The sequence below is a fragment of the Diabrotica undecimpunctata genome, chromosome 2 (genome assembly GCF_040954645.1).
Source record: "Diabrotica undecimpunctata isolate CICGRU chromosome 2, icDiaUnde3, whole genome shotgun sequence".
In the NCBI taxonomy this organism is placed as follows: domain Eukaryota; kingdom Metazoa; phylum Arthropoda; class Insecta; order Coleoptera; family Chrysomelidae; genus Diabrotica; species Diabrotica undecimpunctata.
In genome coordinates this window covers 17818967-17831005 of record NC_092804.1, presented here as the reverse complement: position 1 = coordinate 17831005, position 12039 = coordinate 17818967, and the positions used below count along the sequence as shown (strand labels likewise).

At 32.3% G+C, this 12039-nt stretch overlaps 1 protein-coding gene across 1 annotated transcript; it reads left to right on the top strand.

Annotated features, from left to right (window-relative positions):
- The first annotated feature begins 268 nt into the window (after positions 1-268).
- On the top strand, positions 269-11925 carry LOC140434274 (neutral alpha-glucosidase AB-like). The gene is made up of 11 exons (XM_072522416.1): positions 269-497; positions 562-651; positions 709-945; positions 3593-3767; positions 4161-4324; positions 5337-5575; positions 7363-7565; positions 8282-8474; positions 8699-9009; positions 9596-9960; positions 11088-11925. Exons 1-11 carry the CDS (start codon positions 481-483, stop codon positions 11815-11817), a joined length of 2724 nt encoding a protein of 907 aa, XP_072378517.1. The 5' UTR covers positions 269-480; the 3' UTR covers positions 11818-11925.
- The last annotated feature ends 114 nt before the right edge of the window (positions 11926-12039 follow it).

Here is a 12039-nt window from a genome sequence, read left to right as displayed (position 1 = left end):
GAAGGTGAAGAACTTTAATTTCTTTTAAATCCATATACATATACATCTCGTCTCTTTTTAGAAATCTTCACCACAGATTATACAAATTTCACTGTTTTAATAACGTTTCATTTTTATATTACCTATGATTTTTATATTAAGTTGTGGTGTCTTTTAATTGGTTGCTGCTATGGAAACCTATAAAACCTAGTTGCATAACTTAAACGCTCCATGTTTAAAGTTGTCATGATTTAGCCAATAGCACCCACGAAATATACGTCAGTGCTCTGACCTATGCTTTGACAGTTCATTTTTAGGTTAAGTTAAGTTACTGGAGTCTGGGTTAATTTCAGAATCAGAATTCAGACTTGGAGGTCCGAGTGGCAAAAAGTGAAAAATAGGAAAACTGAATGGAGTGCAAATAACGTTATACGTATGTTAAGATATTACAAACACATTTAACACCATTATTTTTTAAATTATATTATACCGGTTGCCAACATGGCGCAGAACTTACTGTAAGTTGAAGTAAATATGTAAAGGAGATTCAATATTTTAACAGAAATGTTTTTTTATTTTTAGATACTTTTCTGTAATACTCTTTATAGTACTTTATGTATCAGCAGTAGATAAGAATAATTTTAAAACGTGTGAGCAAAGTAGTTTTTGCAGGTAAGTTCTTCCTTTATCAACTACTTAAGAAATTTAATGTGGTCCTTTGTATTTTAGACGATTAAGAAGCGTTAAACCCGGCGAAAGCAAGTATGAATTAGATCTAGGATCATTAGAAATCACCGATAATTCTTTGGAGTCAAAACTTTTAAACACTGAGGCTGGAATTCTTTTTAAATTTTCATTAACTGCCATTAGTGGAAACATCTTTAGACTTCAAGTTGATGAAGCTTCTCCTTTGTATCCTAGGTATAGGCCTCAATTCGCCTTACGTGGTGAGCCTCAAGTAGCCAAGTAAGTGCATGATGATATATTTCTTATATAAAAATGATATTGGTTTAACACAATAAGGAAAGCTTATCAGTTAATAGCTTATCTTAGGTACTTCAACTAAGAGTTTACATAATATTTAAATTTTATCTGAATAATATAAAAAAATCCCTGCTTCTAGCTTTTTTGTATATAAATAATTCACAATAAAAAATGTTTAATAATAATACCATACTTTAGAATGGTAAGCTTATGTATCTAATCTAAAAAATATATTTTTTTATTCATTTATTTTCTAATGTAATCTGTTTAGTCAATACACTTGATACAAAGCATTTCAAACTGAAAAGTAATTTTGCTTGAATTTGTAAGTCTTAAAATTTCAGATATAAGCTCCCTTTGTTGGTGTGTGATAATAGCTTTGTGATTAAGTGAACCATTGTAATGGAAGATAATAGTTCTCTGATTTTTTGTGTCTGATTGCAAGGATAGCTTTTCCATATCATAAAATTATAGCCTCTGCTAACTTACGAATTTTTATTCTATGATCTACCTTGATCAATTTTTTGAATGTATTGGTGCTTTTAGGGGTAGTGACAGTTTCTTGGTTACCTGAATTGGTTTGCAGAAAACTCGTTAGATACTGGGCACTACTCATGTTGATAATTATTGGTTCAAATGCAACATAAACACTAAAAACATTGTTTAAAATACTGAACAAGTGGCTAAAATCATAACCTGCGATATTTTTATTGTACTAGTTATTCTAATTAGGCATATTTGTTGATGGATCTATATATTTAGTATTACAACATTTAAAAACTTATTTCTTATTTTATTGAAGTTTTTATTTACTGCATGTACAGCTGGTTCTCTCTGCTCTTAGTAAAATTTGATCATTTTGAGCAGTGTATTTGATTTGTCTGACATTATAATTTATTATGACAGACAAATAATAAAATAAACAAACAATTGATTACATATGTTAATTCACAAATTGTAATAATCATTAAGGTCTAAATTTTGATATTATTTTGAATTCCTGCATTTTATAAAGAGTATATAAATGATAGTTTTTTACATAAAATAGGGTTGTTGTTATTTTTATTATTATTAAGGAATAAAACAAATGACTTAATAATATATTAAAGCAAGAATTGTAACCAAATTAAAAGATAACTGGGCACTATCAGAGGCAGCAAAACATGTTAACATAACCAGAACCACAGTTTTTCTATTAATAAAAAATGGAGAGAACAAGAAACTCTCGAAAGAAAGTGAGGGTCTGGAAAACCAAAACTATACTAAATTTAGATATGTAAAAATAAAATTAATATTTTGTAATATCTCCATCAGCATTGATAACAGCTTGTAGTCTTCGGTCCATCTGCATGTAAGGAACTATGAAATTGTCTCCTTCAGAGAGCTCTTCCCAAACCTGTTGTATACTGTACCACAGCTCTTTAGCATTTTGAGGTATAAAATTATGCCGATACAACTGTTTTGGACCCACATATTCCAGATTGAGTTTAAATCTGGACTGTAGCTGGGCCATGGTAAGGTTTCAATGTTGTTATTCTGGAACCACTTGTTTATTATATTTGCAGTGTGAACAGGACAATTATCTTGTTGGAGGATAAAATTATTTTCTGAATACAACTGTTCTACACTGGGAAACATGATGTTTTCTAGAATATTCAGATTAGTCTGTCTAACAAACCTGCCATCAATACGCCATACCATTAACATTCCTCTATGAAATCCATCCCATACATTATCGCTAAAATGACCAGCTGCTCGATATCTATACTGCTAGTCTATACACTCCAATTTTGCCCTGTTTTGAAGATTGAAAAATTTACTCATCTGTAAATATTACCCTGTCCCAAAAATCTTAATTTTGTAGCTGATGGTTTAAAGCAAATATAATTGCTTCTGTTGTGGTGTAAGAGCTTGTTTTTTGCTGCAGTTCAGTACATAAGATGTGGTGCTTTCATTCTGTGCCAAGTTGTTGACTTTCTTCCCAGAAACTGTGACATAATTCTTGCAGTTTTTGCATCTTCAAAAGGATTCTTTTCTAATCTCTCTAAAAGCGTATGATCTTCATGAGCAGTAGATATTTTTGGTCTTCCAGAACCTTGCTTTCTTTCGTGAGTTTCTTGTTCTCTCAATCTTTTATTAATATTAAAATCTGTTGTTCTGCTTATGTTAAAATGGTTTGCTACGGCAGGGAGTGACCAAGGGTCTTCTAATTTCGTTACAATTCTTGCTTTTACTTCTTTGCTAGCATGTGGAGCCATTTTTTGAGGTTGAAGAGAATAAGTTATCTGACAAATTTTAAGATTTGGCAGTGACAGTATGTAAATAATAATTATTTATCCTTTAAAATACACTGCTCAATTTTCAACAAAATACGCTTTAAGAGTCATATCAGTTTTTTTAGAAACCAGCTGTACAGGTTATGGTAACATCTCTTACACTTTCGTCTCTTCAAGGAATTTATTTACTATTGTATTCACCACTTATGTGGTGATATATGTGACTATATAATGGAAATTTGTGCCAAGATTTTAAAGAACTTCTGTTAAGATCAATGTTTAGAATCCATTTGTAATATCTAAATATACTATATAATTCCAAACTTTTCTTTTATTCATGTATTTGTTTTCAGATTGAAATTACTTGAAAGGAACAAAGAATATGTTTCAATTGAATATAACAACAACAAGGCCATAGTACATGCTAGACCATTCAAAATTGAATTCTTTGACAAAGATGAACTCATCAGTGTTGTTAATGGAAGGGGTCTGTTTAAGTTTGAACACTACAGGAAGAAACCAGAACAGGTAATATATGTTTAAAAAATTCCTAGGAGAGAATCAAATATATACTTGATATTGTAAAATTAAAATTAAATCAGTGGTTTGTATTTGTTTCTTAAATATGTGTACAAACTGATTACATTCAAATAAGGGTCCTTTCTACTAGGCAGCATCCACTTTTTAGGTACATGATAGAGAATCAATGAGATCTGGAGAGACTGTTCGTCTATTCTGAAGAACTATCCTTTACAAATATTACAGATGAGATTCACAGACTGTTTGATGATTGAATAAACTCTTTGGTTGTCCATATCTCCAATAATCTAGTCAAAATCACTTCCTTTCACAAATAAAAGTCTTTATAAAACCTAAATTAGATATACTTTTAATATACAGTATTAACATATTTAATTTTAGAATAACGAAGGAGAACAAGAACAAGTAGCTGAAGATCCAGGAACTTGGGAAGAAAACTTCAAAAGTCATCATGACAGCAAACCAAAAGGTCCTTCAGCTGTTGGATTGGATATCAGTTTTCCGGGTGCCTTAAGAGTTTATGGATTACCAGAGCATGCGGACAGGTAAGATATTCTGATCTATAATGTAACTTTTACCAAATTGAATAAAAATGACTCAAGTTGAATCGTAATTACCCAAAATTGGAATGTTGTATATTTATCGCGTCGTTTTCGTGGTTGGATTGGCATTCTATAACTCAAATCGTAATCAGTGTAAATCGAAAACGCCAACTTCTATTTGACGCGCTCAGAAAATCGTGGCAACCCTGCACTGAAAAGTGAAATAAGTGTTGTGTGACTGGAAGGGCTAGTGCAGCGCGAAGAATTCATCAAAAAAAGAAGAGATATTTAATTATATTTCAAGCTTGTTGTTAAGTAGTTTTGGTTAAGTTTGAAAAAAAACACAAGAATACAAAATGACAAGCAAGAAAAAACATCTACTGAGCTGTTAAATTACTTAGTAGACTTTATCTCTGAACATAAAAATATTATTGCACAGTAAAACCAAATCATCAGAAGCAAACAATAATATAATAATTGATAAATTGTGGGATGAGTTTACTCTCTCACTGAATGCCATGGGTTTAGGTCCACAAAAATCAAGAATGATACCCATATCTATTTGGAAATCCATTGTCCAAATAAATGTCAAAACAATAATGATACCAAGGCACAAGCCTCAGAGTTTGTCTAGTCAAAATCAATTTATACCCAAAGTTCTGATAGTAGAGGTCAAGATGAGTTTCAGAATACCAAGTCCTTCAAATTTCTACCTGACTGCTGACATCTATTCGATTTGATTCATTTCTATTGATTTGTAGTTACAGAATAGTGCTAATTACTTGTTTTTGTATGTTCATGGTTAATTTTACTGTAATTTATGATGCAGTGTCATTTAGAAGCGATATTGCAATACTTTGCTTTGGATCTTGAATTTTACTGGTGTGTTATTAGTTTGGTAGGGGTATTCCTTATATTTTTATTGGAATTTTTCCATTATAATACTCATAAAAGTGAAAGCAAGCGAAAAGAAAAAATAGCCTTGTTAAAATAATTTTTTTTTTATTATTTTCAGACTTGCTTTAAGAACAACTGGACCTGGAGGAGTAGATCCATATCGTCTATACAGTCTGGATGTGTTTGAATATGAATTAGATTCTACAATGGCCATTTATGGATCAATTCCAGTTGTTTATGCTCATTCTCCTAAACGAACCATTGGTGCCTTTTGGCTTAATGCTGCCGAGACTTGGGTTGATATCAACAACAGTAAAGACGGAAATGTTATGTCTTCAATAGTAAACTTAGTATCAGGTAAGACAATTTTTCTTTCAAATATATTCTACATTGTTATATTAATATATGCTACCATTACATTTTCTCTGGTATGATGACTCTCAGAAGAGTATAGTGACAATGTTTGGATCAGTCAGGTCTTGGATTTCCAAAAAACTGTTTTATCTATTTAACCATTGATAACTCTACTTTTCCTTAATAATTTACTGGAAACAGCTACTGAAAAAATTCCAATTTGTGAGCTGGTTATTTTAGGTATTTTTTAAATGTTGACATGTGCCATATAACAAATTCTTTGTTGAACTGCTGCTGAAATGTATGTTTTGGGTTCTGGTCTATAAAATGTTTGAACAGTTTCATTATTTTGTATAAATGTTCACTTTGTATAAACAACCAATTCCAGCTTTTCAACAAAAGCCAGGAGCAATTTTCTGAATAATGGCACACAATTTGTCAAAACATTGTAAAACATACTGTAATTACAGACCAATTTAGGATATTCCTCACGAAAATCAGCCATACGTTCTGGAATCCAATTTCATGCCTGTACAGAAGTATCATTAGATAAGTTGTTTTTGCTCTATGTTATCATCATTGTTCTTTTTAATCTTAAAAAACTTTTGAAAATATGTTTATAACCAAATAGGAGGTATAAACTTTATTTGATGATGTCAATCCATATCTGTTAACATGAAACATTAGGATCATCCAACAAACAAAAAAAAAACAAATGAAAAAAACTGTCTCCAAACCTTTTCAGACCATCAGCCCAATATCAGTGCTACACACAACTCAAATGACAAAAAGAAGCTACCAAAAAGTCATTATAAATAAGTGTTTTCATGGTCTCTTCAAATTAAGGTCCTTTCTCAATATATCAATTCATCCACTTGTCCAGAGGACAAATGTAACAATTTTCTGTTCAGGAAATCTTTTCATTAGATAAGGATTTTTCTTGTTTATAAATTTCAACGTACCTTAGATCAAAAATCCAGTACAAAAGTCGTTTACAATCTCTAGTCATGTGGCTATCGCCACGTTAACAAACTGCTGGAATGTTTCTCAGTCACATGAAGCAATTCCTTGACCGTAAAACCTGTCCAATGTCTAATGTTAGCTGCGAATACGAAGGTAAGCAGCATACCTTAAAGCATTTTTTAAGGTATGCTGCTTACCTTCGTATTAGCAGCTAACCTTAAAAAATGCTATGATAGTCTAGAGAAAGTACCGTGACATGGCGTGTATTGCTGCCGTTAAGTAAACAGCCTAACCCCTAACATTACCGACTGATTGCTGATCTAAGCAGTGCTTCTATTGTCAATCAACAGCCTCGTGTGGAAGAACAGGATAGATTAATGGCACCCCTTTGTCATTGGAATAAGAAATAGTTCTAAAAGGCGAATGAACCGATAAACAGTTAATGGCATAGAGACCTAGTAGGCAACGGAATATTTATAGCACTCATTAAAGATTTCTAGGGATATTCCAAGAATAATCGTCATGCCAAGCATACAGACAAAATAATAGTTACTGATCATGGATTCGCTTATAATGAGTATCATATTTTCGTCTCGATTCACTGGACTCCTCCAACTGGCATGACATTCATTGATATATTTGCTAGTTATTCATAAGAACTTCACTAAAAGTGTGCTTTATCTTTTCCCATTTGTTTGACACTCATTATGTCTTAATCCTTTTTATCTTTAATATGGTTTTATTTAAACATATTTAAGCATATACAATAGATATTTATAATAGAAACCCAAAAAACACACATATAAGTTGTATTTGTTTTGTTTTAGGCAGTAAATCTGAAAATAATGTAGATGTACATTTCATGAGTGAATCTGGTGTAGCTGATCTTTTCATTTTGTTGGGTCCAACACCTAAAGCTGCTGTCAAACAATATGCCTCCCTCACTGGAGTACATCCATTACCTCAGTACTACACTTTGGCATACCACCAATGTCGATGGAATTACAACGATGAAGATGATGTTACCACAGTAAGTATTATATGGTATTTTAAATATCAAATTAAAATCACAAAGATTATAACATCAGGATTAACTGAAGGCATTATTTTAAACTTTTTATAAAGTATGAGCACTGATTCCTTTGTCCCACTGCTGACCAATGTTCAATGAAAAATTAACAAATACATATCTATTTTTTCACACATAGTGTTTATTAGATTAAAGTTTTTTCGCAGCTATGTTGTGACATTTCTATACTTCTCAACAAAGCTGTTTGATCTCTATAAATCAGTGATTTACCACTTACATTACATCCTTAACTGAAGAAAATCATTTGTCACGCAAGTGATCTCTAAGTTTTGAAAACATTCGATAATCACTGGGTACCAAATCTGTAGAATAAAGCTGCTTCTCAACTTATTCGAAGTCTGAGCAATTGTTGATAGCAAAAAGCTTCTCACAAGCAGTCGACACTACAATATGTGTTTTTACTGCGTGTATTTATACATTTTAAAAAGGGTCTTGACACTCAATACTTATTTAGTTGTATATTTTAGGATTGTCTTCTTATCATTTATTATATATTTCCACTTTCAGATCAATTAGTTTTTCAGCTATTTTGAGAGTATAGTAAGTGAATTCCTTGCCTTTGTATTAAAATTTTTTAAATCTAAAATCTTACCGAGCGAATTTGATAAAAGAATCATATTATAATGTCCACTTGCCTTTATAAAATATTTTTTTAGGTGGTTCAAACTTTTGACGCAAACGATATGCCGGTTGACTTCATGTGGTTGGATATCGAGTATACTAATGGAAAGAAGTATTTCACATGGGATCCAATTAAATTCCCACACCCAGACATTATGGTAAACAATTTGACAGCGACTGGTAGGAAACTGATAGTCATTATTGATCCACACTACAAGAGAGAATCAGGTAATGGATGTCAGAATTTTTTTCATGGCCAATGTTCACTTTTAAACCTTTTTTAGACTCATATCATGTTATGTTCACTTTTATTGTTCATTGGGTGAACACTGAAATACTATTGACTACGCCGTTCATTCCCCTTCTTTATTTTAATAGTTGAGCATATTATACTAATTATATTATGTTATTATGTTTGAATTAGTTTCGTTATGGATTTTTTGCTGTTCTAGGTTACTTTGTTCACGAAGATTGCCTAGCAAACGACTACTATGTAAAAACAAAAGACAACAACGTATATGAAGGATGGTGTTGGCCAGGATCGAGTAGCTATATCGATTTCTATAAACCTGAAGCTGCTGAGTACTACAAGAACTTGTACAAATTGGAAAACTTTAAAGGGACCAGCCATGACGTTTACATCTGGAATGACATGAATGAACCGTCTGTTTTCAATGGACCTGAAATTACTATGCCCAAGGATACTATCCATCACGGTGGGTGGGAGCACAGAGATGTTCACAACGAATATGCTTTAGCACATGTAAGTATTAAACCAAAAATTGTTTATTGTTCCAGTATTGACAGTAATTTTTATATTTTTTCAAAATCTACATTATAGGAATCTATATTTTAAATGTCTTATTCCCAAAATTGAGTTACTTTGAATATATACCAATCAAAACATTATGCAAGCGAATTATAAGTATCTTTAATAGTACTAAAACAATATACACATCTGTATCTTTTTTCTGTATATCTCTAACTATCATCCAAATGTTCAGAGTTTTTTTAAGTATATCTATATTTTTTTTTCTTATTTTATTGAATTATAAAATATATATACCGGTATTTAGGCGCCACGTCCTTCCGGTAGGGATCTATGAAGGAGTATCACCGAGACGCAAGCCCTTATCTCTTGTATTTTTTATTAAATCTTGTATTAAACCTTAGATTTATTCCAAAATGTCTGCTATCTTCCAAGAGCAGCAATATCACTTGGTCGTTAAAATGATTTAACTCAACAAAAAAAACATCCTCGTACTATTTAATCTTTTTTAATAAAGATAATGTAAGAACAATTAATTTTTGGTATTTTATAATTAGATATTCAAAGTTACATATTTTAGACATATGCTACATTCCAAGGACTTCTTCAACGCACACCAAATCGTCGTCCATTCATCCTCACTAGAGGACACTTCCCTGGATCCCAACGTTATACAGCAGTATGGACTGGAGACAACGCCGCTGAATGGTCTCACTTAGCTATCAGCTACCCGATGTGTCTGAGTGAAGCTCTAGGTGGTATCAGTTTCTGTGGTGCTGATGTCGGAGGTTTCTTCAACAATCCTGATACGGAGTTGCTGCAAAGATGGTATCAAGCCGCTGTATGGTTACCGTTCTTCAGAGCACACGCACATATCGATACTAGAAGGAGAGAACCATATCTTTTCCCTGATGATGTCAAGAACAGAATTAGAACCGCTTTAAGGTTAGTACATTTTCCTAATATAAATTAAATTTAAGATGATATAAATAGCACATTTAGTTCACTTCCATTTATCGTGTACTTCTTTAGTAGAAACAATTGCATTTAATAGGAAGAAACCACAGTTTTAATTAAAAAGACGATACATTTGACGTTAAAATTATGCTTTTTATTTAATATAGTAGTATATAAATTCCACAATATTTAGAACGATATTTCTACAGTAGATTTGTAAAAAATCAGTTTAGTGATGCTTATGTTAATCTGTTGGTGTAACTTCCAGTAGAAATAGCAAATCTGTATTTGTCAGTTATTTTTTGTTATAATATACATTTTGTACCTACATTTATATACAGTTTGGAATACAAAAATAGTAATATAGAACCTATATATCGTGCATACTTGGTGTACTCATATTCATTTTTTCAGAAGGCACACGCTACGCTATTTAGTGAGTTTAGACTTAATTGAACCACTCAGACGTGTATTTTGGCTAAAACAATTGACATTGAAAATAATTTTCTTATAAGAAATAAACAGAAATTATTTATTCAAAAGATATATCGTTACGTGGTTCCTTCGTAATGTCCAACTGTGTTAACTGTCCAACGTAATAAGGGTTCAAATAATATCATCATTACGTAGCGCTACAACCCTGGGTGGGTCTTGGCTGACTGTACAACTTTTTTCCAATTTGTTCGGTCTTCCATCAACCTAGGGTCAAATGGAATGTTCATTTTCCGGAGATCTGCTTGAATGTTATCTTTCCATCGCATTCTGGAACGTCCGAGTGGTCTTTTGCCTGTGGGAATCTCCTCCCATACCAATTTTACAAGTCTCGTTCAAATAATATGCTTGAAGAAAATTTGAATCGTGATATCTTTCTCATCTATTAATATAATTTCCGGTGTTGTTCATATATCTGTCTGTCTGCGAAAAAATTGAAAACTCGGAAATATACTGCCGATTTCAACCAAACTTGATATATAGGTTGATATAAAGCAAAATCTAATTTGAACATCGGTCAACCCTTGTCCCGCTGTATAATGACTTATTATGGAACACATCACAATATCTTGTTCTAACAGTATATTTTTAACAAATCTAATAATTGTTTTCTGTTATTACAGGCTCAGATACGCTCACATACCGCTCTTCTACACCCTGTTTTGGCAACACGAGATAGCAGGAGAGCCTGTGATCAGACCACTCTTCTACCAATATCCAAATGATGAAAACGTGGTAGATATCGACAACGAAATTCTTGTAGGAGATTCAGTCCTTGCCGCAATGATCGCTGAACCTGGAGCGTCGAGTGTAAGCGTTTACTTACCAGGTGGCGCTAATGAATATTGGTATGATATTGAAGACTTCAGATTGTACCAAGGAACCGGAAACTACAACATTCCAGTATCTTTAGACAAAAGTTTAGCGTTTTACAGAGGTGGTAGTATTATACCAAGGAAGGATAGGCCGAGAAGAGCATCTCCTTTGATGAAAAACGATCCTTTTACCCTATATATAGCTTTAGATTCTAACAAAAAGGCTAGTGGGTACCTTTATGTTGATGACAACGAAAGTTTTGAGTACAAAAACCAGAAATATTTGTATTTGCACTTTAGTTTCGAAGACAACACTTTCAACAGTGTTTTAGTCGATAAGACTGATTATCCCACCAAAGAATGGGTGGAAAGACTTGTCATCTTAGGCCCTCCTAAGGGTATTAAGGGGGCAAAGTTAACCAGCAAAAGTCTCGGAACTGTAGAACTCGATACTTCTTACAGTCATGAGGATAGAGTTTTGGTGGTTAGAAAACCAGGAGTTAGCATTAGAGAGAAATTTACCGTTAAATTGTATTGAATTTAGTTTCTCCTTTTTACATCCTTTTGTTTCCTTAGTAAGTATGGTTTTGAAGTATGTTTTAAGTGATTATTATAAATTGTGATGAGAAATAAATTATTAAACATTCTTTTTTTATTTTTGTACTTCCAACAAGAATACAAAGTGGGTAATTTTATTGGGTATGATACCATATCAAGAAAATACTATGAAAACACTTCTATCTTCCAGAAACAAATTTCT

What these genes read in the sequence shown, in the direction of transcription:
- LOC140434274 (XM_072522416.1), top strand. An exon ending in ACAGGAAGAAACCAGAACAG is followed by an intron (nt 3,768 to 4,160) that starts GTAATATATGTT and finishes ATTTAATTTTAG; the next exon opens with AATAACGAAGGAGAACAAGA. An exon ending in AATAGTAAACTTAGTATCAG is followed by an intron (nt 5,576 to 7,362) that starts GTAAGACAATTT and finishes GTTTTGTTTTAG; the next exon opens with GCAGTAAATCTGAAAATAAT.